The sequence below is a fragment of the Euphorbia lathyris genome, chromosome 4 (genome assembly GCF_963576675.1).
Source record: "Euphorbia lathyris chromosome 4, ddEupLath1.1, whole genome shotgun sequence".
Lineage (NCBI taxonomy): Eukaryota > Viridiplantae > Streptophyta > Magnoliopsida > Malpighiales > Euphorbiaceae > Euphorbia > Euphorbia lathyris.
In genome coordinates, this window is record NC_088913.1 from 82,089,697 (window position 1) to 82,097,332 (window position 7,636).

General features: G+C 34.8%; 1 protein-coding gene across 1 annotated transcript; it reads left to right on the forward strand.

Moving 5' to 3' along the window:
• The first annotated feature begins 5,106 nt into the window (after positions 1–5,106).
• On the forward strand, positions 5,107–7,345 carry LOC136226521 (large ribosomal subunit protein uL6). The gene is made up of 3 exons (XM_066015049.1): positions 5,107–5,571; positions 6,251–6,373; positions 7,057–7,345. The coding sequence occupies exons 1-3, from the start codon at positions 5,197–5,199 to the stop codon at positions 7,144–7,146; spliced, it is 588 nt and encodes a 195-aa protein (XP_065871121.1). The 5' UTR covers positions 5,107–5,196; the 3' UTR covers positions 7,147–7,345.
• The last annotated feature ends 291 nt before the right edge of the window (positions 7,346–7,636 follow it).

The following is a 7,636-nucleotide window of genomic DNA, read 5'->3' on the forward strand; positions in this document are numbered from 1 at the left end:
AGGTAATCCAAAAATCTGGACCCAAATTGGCATCATAAATAACTGGACCTCCATTGGATTCACCCCTATACTCCAATTATTCATAACTAACATGTAGTTGTCAAAAGTCCATGGTCCTCCTGCGACTATCCTATCTTTATGAATAGGATGGGAAAATTCGAACGAGTAGAGGTTTTGGCTTACCTTCTGAATATCGACCCCCCGACCAGGTCTCCACAAAACCGCTAGGCGATTTCGTAACACCATAAAATTCAGTGGCCTGTCAGCTATAAATCTGCTCAGGAGCCATAATCCCGAGTCTTCAGAAACCTCCTCATTAACTGGTGTTTCCAATTCAAGGTGCCCCGACTCTCCCTCTCACAACGTCAAATTCGCCATTACTCTCTCCATCTTTTCCACAACAATCTCCACGCAAATTAACCAGCAAGAAAATAGAGGATAATCTCCCCACAAACAATTTAACACAATCTCACAGAAAGCTCAAGAAAACCAGAATCACAACCTGTAAATAGCAAGGAAGTGGAGAGCAAACTAACCACTAGCCCGAAAGAAACCCCCACCACTGTAATTAACAAGGAAATGGAAGAGCAAAATTACCCACCAGCCCAAATCCCCACCACTGTGCAAATTCAAGCAAAATTCCCAACAACACTTCAACAAAGTCACCACCAAACAGAGAAAAATGCAAAAAATCAGGCAAAACGGAACAGAAACATCGAGCCGGCAACAACCAAAAATCAAGACAATCCAACCAATCGAATATCCAACAAATTGCAGATGGCACAAAACAATCAAAACAGAAATAGAAACTTCGGTGGCACCCGAGAGTCAATCAAACAGAGTAAACTCAGAGAATATAAAAACTAGAGAAAAACTAACCCGAAACCAAAGAAAACTCAAAGCTAGGCTTGAGACAACCCCCACCCAAAGGAGGACCGCACTCACCGGCAAGATCCACGGGCGGCGTCGGCCAGGAAACACGGCGCAAGCAGAGGTAGCAACGACGCTAGGTCACATTCCGAGTGGCGGCGGCGGCGGCTCCATTTCTGTTTGCGCGAGAGGCACTGCTATTGAGGCAGAGGTAGCGGCGACGCTAGGTCATAACGTTAAAAATCAAACAAATTACAAGATTTATTTTTATATTTCTTTCCTAAAATTATTAGTTACCTTGTAGACAACTTTAACATTCAATCTTTACTAAAATTGTGAACATTAATAGTTTTACATATCCAAAATTTCTCCCTTATCTGTAAATTTTTTGTGTTTTACGGACTCGTTAGTTAGGATTGAATTACTATATAAATGAGGGTATGTGGATTAACTCTAAATTGAACATGTAATTATTGAAAACACAGACAATTGTATGGATCAAAATATGGATTTGCCATATGTAAACAAAACTTAGAAAAGGAGTGTTATTTTCCTCGTTAATAAGAAGCCTTAGGTATACGTTTCGTTATTGTTTTGTGTTTTTTTATGCCTTTATGATCTTTTTTGCTATCTATAGTCGTTCTAGTCTCTTTATAGATCTTGTAAGATTTAATTTCTTACCGTTGTTTCTTTGTTGTACTTATTATATTTTAATCTAATAAAATTATAAGCATTTTCATTAAAATAATAATAATAATAAGCCTTAGGCAATGAATTCACTACACGAGTTTTCCAGCTATTGAGGCCCATCCTTTAAGGATTGGGTCTCATCATACACACATGTATTTTTAGAGTCAATTACATGAATATCATAATTAATTACAAAATTACAATTAAAATCATATTATTAAACTTAATTATTAACATATCATTATTTTCTATACATTACAAATAAAGTATGATTTTACGTCTTAATTTAAAAATTCTGGACCCAATTCATAAATCTTAAACCCTAGAAAATATATCCTAGATACCTAATTTATAAATTCTAATCTTTAAAATATATTGAAAATACTGATTTTACTAGTTTGATATAATTCAAAATCATTACTTGACATAATTGTAAATAATTTTTCAAATCTGATTTTTCTGTGTAAATTTCCCATATTTATATTACAATTACAATATATATATTTATTTTTATATATACAATTTTGTATTTATGAATATTAAAACATATTTACATTTTATAGCTACAATTTTAAATATGATGTCCAAAAACAAAATTTATTTCTTAAAATAAAACTACTATAAGATAAATTGGATTAGATTTTGAAATAAATTATTAAGGTCCGGCTGGATCCAATTAGCCATGAATGAACTTTGTGCTTTTTTTTTTTTTTTACTTAAAATAATAAATCTATAATCTTTTGTTATAATTGAAAAATAAATGTTGATAACTATTTTGAAAAAAAAAATGTTTAGTCTGATTTGTATGTCTTATCACAAATAAATATAGGATTCGTATTAGTTTTAGTGTGATTTTTGCAGGTCATTATGAAAGGGGTAAGACCGTCTGTATAAAAATATGAAGTAATTTCGCGCAAGGAACCTCCTGCGGGCTAGCTCAACAAGCTGGTCCATTGTAAGACTGGCACAGTCTCTTTGGGTCCAGCTTGGCAAGCCTTAGATGAGTGGGGAGAATCCTAATCCCTAGAAGGACAAACAATTTAGTGGCTCTGTGAAATTTGTCATACATCCCCCGATCTAAGATGAAGATTTGCATGTTGGGAGATGCTCAACATATGGAGGAGGCTGAAATTGGGGCCTTGGTTGTGGTTCCCTTTGAAGATCCTCAAGTTGCTGCTGCAGAAGCTGTTGACATTGAGAGGACTGATAAGTCCCTTGGAAAATCCATTGTTACCAGTGGTAAAACAAAAAGATTCGGTCAAGAAGAAGTATGCTCATGGTGGGGCTCAAACCTCTCAAGGCGAAGCTCCGCCCCGTATAAGAATAACAGCTAAACGAGGTTGCCTTTCTACTTGGGCCGTTATCCTGATTATGAGTTTTGGCATTAGTCTTTTATACGGTCTTTTATCTTAGAAATAGGACGATTATGATGTCATCAACATGATGTCATTTTGCACGGTATCATTAAGTATGAATGAAAATAATTAAAATAGCAGTAAACAATACCTAACTAGTAATTAATGTCACATTTATATATACTCTTATATTTAGCACTAATAATCTCCTATGAAATAGTATGTAAATAATATTTTGAATGATTGAGTTGATTTTTTTTTTTTTTTAAGATTTGGTTGAGTTTCTTAATTCTGTAAGTACAAGAGTTAAAATGAGAAAAAAATTTAATCTTACTTAGATGGTCAAATTAAATTAACAAAAGAAGACAAGGAACAAACAAAAAGTAAAATTTTGTTCCTTAAATTTTTATTTTATTTTTCTATAATTTACTTGAGTTAGTATACACTATGACCAGTGATAGATTTAAAGTGGCAAGCCCCACCTTGCGGTTCAGTTTCTATTATTTTGTTACTATTAAAAAGTCATTTTACTACTATTGTTGGATGTTTCATTATTTCTAAATTTACATATTATATTTAATCGTACGAATTTAAAATGAGAGAAACCGACTAAGATGGTTTGGCCATGTGAGACGTAGAACGCTTGATGCGCCGGTTAGGTGAATCGAAGAGTGGCAAAGGGATGTAGTGGTGAGGGATAGGGGAAGACCTAAGCAAACTTGGAGGAGGGTGATCGAGAGTGATATGAGTTTACTAGGAATTGAGGAAAATATGGTAGTGGATAGGATGGAGTGGAGGGATCGAATTTGTGTCGCTGACACGACTTGATTTCACGGTTTTATATGATGGTTCATGTTAGCCGACCCCGAATCAGTTCGGGACTAAGACGTTGTTGTTGTTGTTGTATTTAATCGTACGAATTTATTTAAAGTGACATATTAGTTATCTAAATTTGCTTACAATACTACATTACCTACTAAACTTGTTTAAAATGGTATAGTTTTTAATTTAATTGAGTTCTCTCTTGTTTTTTCATGTGAATTTAGCCGATTAATCATATCACTTTAAACAAATCAGAGAATCGATACACTCGATAAAATGTTGCTCCCCTCTAGAAAATTTATGGATTCGCGGCTTTATATAATTGAAATGTAAAAAAAGAAGAAGAAATAAATGTGCTCTCATATTGACCATAAAAGTAGACCTGTTTAGAGTCTTGGGCACCAATGCGGTCCGCACAGGTCTGTGTCCTCTGAACTGGGCTTGGACAAGAAAAATTGTCCTTAGGCCTAGCCTGACCCAGCCCGATAAAGGCCGTCTAAATTTTGGCAGGTTTGGGATGTATAAAAGTAGCACAGACTAGTACAACCCGACCTCCTATTAATATTAATTAATAAATTTAAATATTTATATGTTAATATTTATTTTTAAGTACAATTTTATTTTTTATTAATAAAAATTATACATATATATTTAGATTGATTTAAATGGGATGAGTTTAGGATTTGATTTTTGAATCCAAATTCAGTCCGATCCAAGTCCATCTAAATTCACAACGGGATGGACGGAGCATTTTTAAATAAAAGGCCTAATACACAAATAACCCCCTGAATTTGTCCAAATGTTGCAACTGCCCCTCCGAACTTTCAATTGTAACAACTTAACTCTCAAACTTGTCCAATTGTAAAACATAACCCCTCAAACTTGTCTAATTGTAAAACATAACTCCAAATTGTTGACATAGACAGCAATTGAAGAAACACGTTACATACAAAAGCTGCGACGCTCGTGAAATGTGATAATCAGATATTTGGCGTGATACGAATCCGGGAAACGTTTTTACGGTTGCTTCAAGTACCGGGTAAAAAAATTTCTAATTTGAAGTTATATTTTACAATTTAACAAATTTAAAGGATAAGTTGTTACAATTGAAAGTTAGAGGGGCAGTTGCAACATTTGAACAAATTCAGTGGTTATTTATGTGTTAGGTCTAAATAAAAATTCAATGAATCCGGCCCCAGGTGTGCTTAAAAATTAATTGTAGTCTGTAGAAATGAATTTTACAATACGGTGAAATTAAAAAGAAAAAGAAGAGAAAAAGAGTTGTTGTTAATATTAACATAGGTAGAGGACAAATATGTCATTTCTAGATGCCATTGAGCAATTATAAAACAATATATATACAAGTGTTGAGATTAGGGTTCTGAGGGTTTGTTACAGCGGAGAAGTGATCACAGCGGCGTATCCAGCGGCGTATCCTTCCTTCTACCAACAGAAGAAAATGAAGACAATCCTTTCCTCCGAGACGATGGACATCCCCGAGGGTGTCAAAATCAAGGTGAACGCCAAGGTAATTGAGGTTGAGGGGCCTCGAGGAAAGCTCACCCGCAACTTCAAGCATCTGAATCTCGACTTTCAGCTGATCAAAGACGAGGAAACAGGGAATCGCAAGCTAAAGATCGACGCTTGGTTTGCCTCTAGGAAGACCAGCGCCGCCATCCGTACCGCTCTTAGCCACGTGGAGAATCTTATCACCGGTGTCACCAAGGGATACCGTTACAAGATGAGATTTGTTTACGCTCATTTTCCGATCAATGCCTCGATCCCAAACACCAATAACGCGATTGAGATCCGAAACTTCCTTGGGGAGAAGAAGGTATTATTTCACTTGACAGTGTATGTTTTACTGTTTAAATTGATTATTATTGAGATATTCCTCATTGGTTTATGCTTCGGCGGCTTTTGCAGCTCCAGTAGACGGAAAAAGAACGATGTTTGATTGTTTTGGGTGTTTATTGTGTTTGGTTGCTTATTATCCTTACCATTTAGATTCCTCATTTATGTTAGGGTTTGGTCCTGTGTTTGATTGTTTTGGGTGTTTATTGTGTTTGGTTGCTTATTATCCTTACCATTTAGATTCCTCATTTATGTTAGGGTTTGGTCCTGTGTTTGATTGTTTTGGGTGTTTATTGTGTTTGGTTGATTATTATCCTTACCATTTAGATACCTCATTTATGTTAGGGTTTGGTCCTGTGTTTGATTGTTTTGGGTGTTTATTGTGTTTGGTTGCTTATCATCCTTACCATTTAGATTCCTCATTTATGTTAGGGTTTGGTCCTGTGGCTTTGAGAGCCCAACCTAAAGGGGAAGGAATTATTCTTACTTGTTTTGCTGCTAATTGTGTTTGGTAACTTGTTATTACTCGAAATTGATTGTTGTAGATGTCTCAATTGGGTTGTGATCTGCTGACTTTTGACAATGAATGATAGACTAACATGACTTGTTTCTCACAGTAATGATTTGGGGTTGCTAATATTGATTATTGGCTGTTTCAGGTAAGGAAAGTTGATATGCTCGAGGGAGTAACTGTTGTTCGATCTGAGAAGGTCAAGGATGAGTTAGTATTGGATGGAAATGATATTGAGCTTGTGTCCCGTTCTGCCGCCTTGATAAACCAGGTTTGCTCTCTCCCTATGTATGGTATATTGTTGGTTTCAACTTTCATATTGTAGTGTCATAATGTATATATTATGCTGCATTTCCATTATTTGATAATCTTGTAATGTGTGTTACGTGTAAACACACATGTTCGCTGGAAAAAAGCTTGAAATTGCATTGAGTTCGGTCTTGTTTGACAGGCTTGCTTTGAGCTTTTAATTACTAAAAACTCAGAATTTTATATCTCAAAGCTCTTGTAGTGTATGTATACATTGTAGTATGGTGTCATATATAATGTACTGCATTTCTATTTGTATGGCATCATTTGATAATCTTTTTGTGTATGGTCACCTTGAGATATACACACATCGGTCAACAAAGTAATTTTCGCCAGCTAAAACTTTGAGTTTCAGCCTTGTTTGACATACTTGTTGAGCTCTATCAGTCTACTAATAATGTAATTTGTATATCACATCAATAAATTGCATTGAGTTTAGCTTGTTTGCTATACTTGCTAAGTTTTATTCATTTACCAAGTATGTAATACAAGGAATCCAAGTTTTGTTGTAGCAATGTTGCTGATGATCAGTTGATTATGATTTGTCATTCTATGAACTGTCAATTTCACTCTTTGGTTTTTACTCTTCAGAATGCTCATCTGCTTATGAATGAAATTTCTAACATTCTGACTGTTTTTGAACAGAAATGCCATGTTAAGAAGAAAGATATCAGGAAATTCCTTGACGGTATCTATGTTAGTGAGAAAGGAGCAGTGGTCGTTGAAGAAAATTAGAAGACTAGTGTTTCTTTTCTATGTTGTAGTCACAGTTGTTCTTCCCTTGTGGGATTTTTTTCCTAAAAATTTTGAATTTGAAAGTATGGATATTTCTAGTAGTTGGGTTAATTGAGTTGAATTAATACAGATTGTGGTTTAATTTTATTTTTCTTGTTATTGTTTGTGTTATGGAAAAGATAACTATGAGGTTCTTGCATTTGAAGTTGTTGCGTATCCTACTTTGTTCCATTGATTATTTTCTTTTGCTCTTTTTGCTTTCTCCCACATGATTTTCTGTCTCAGATCTTAGTGAAATTTTTTCATTCAAACTTGAGAAAAAGAGAAGGTAAAAGGGGGAAGTCTTATGTTCTATTTTTTGATGGGTAAAATGCATAATGGTTATTGAAGTTTGATGCCTGTTTTCTAACAGTCCTGATCAATTGGACCCTAAGGACTGTGAAACCTGACCTTCACCCTTAGATCTGATCTAATAATAATCCTGCGGTTA

Bases quoted from the DNA above. Each gene is read 5' to 3' on its own strand.
- LOC136226521 (XM_066015049.1), top strand. From the start codon at position 5,197: ATGAAGACAATCCTTTCCTCCGAGACGATGGACATCCCCGAGGGTGTC. The intron at 5,572-6,250 runs GTATTATTTCAC...TGGCTGTTTCAG, and splicing joins ACTTCCTTGGGGAGAAGAAG to GTAAGGAAAGTTGATATGCT. The intron at 6,374-7,056 runs GTTTGCTCTCTC...GTTTTTGAACAG, and splicing joins CTGCCGCCTTGATAAACCAG to AAATGCCATGTTAAGAAGAA.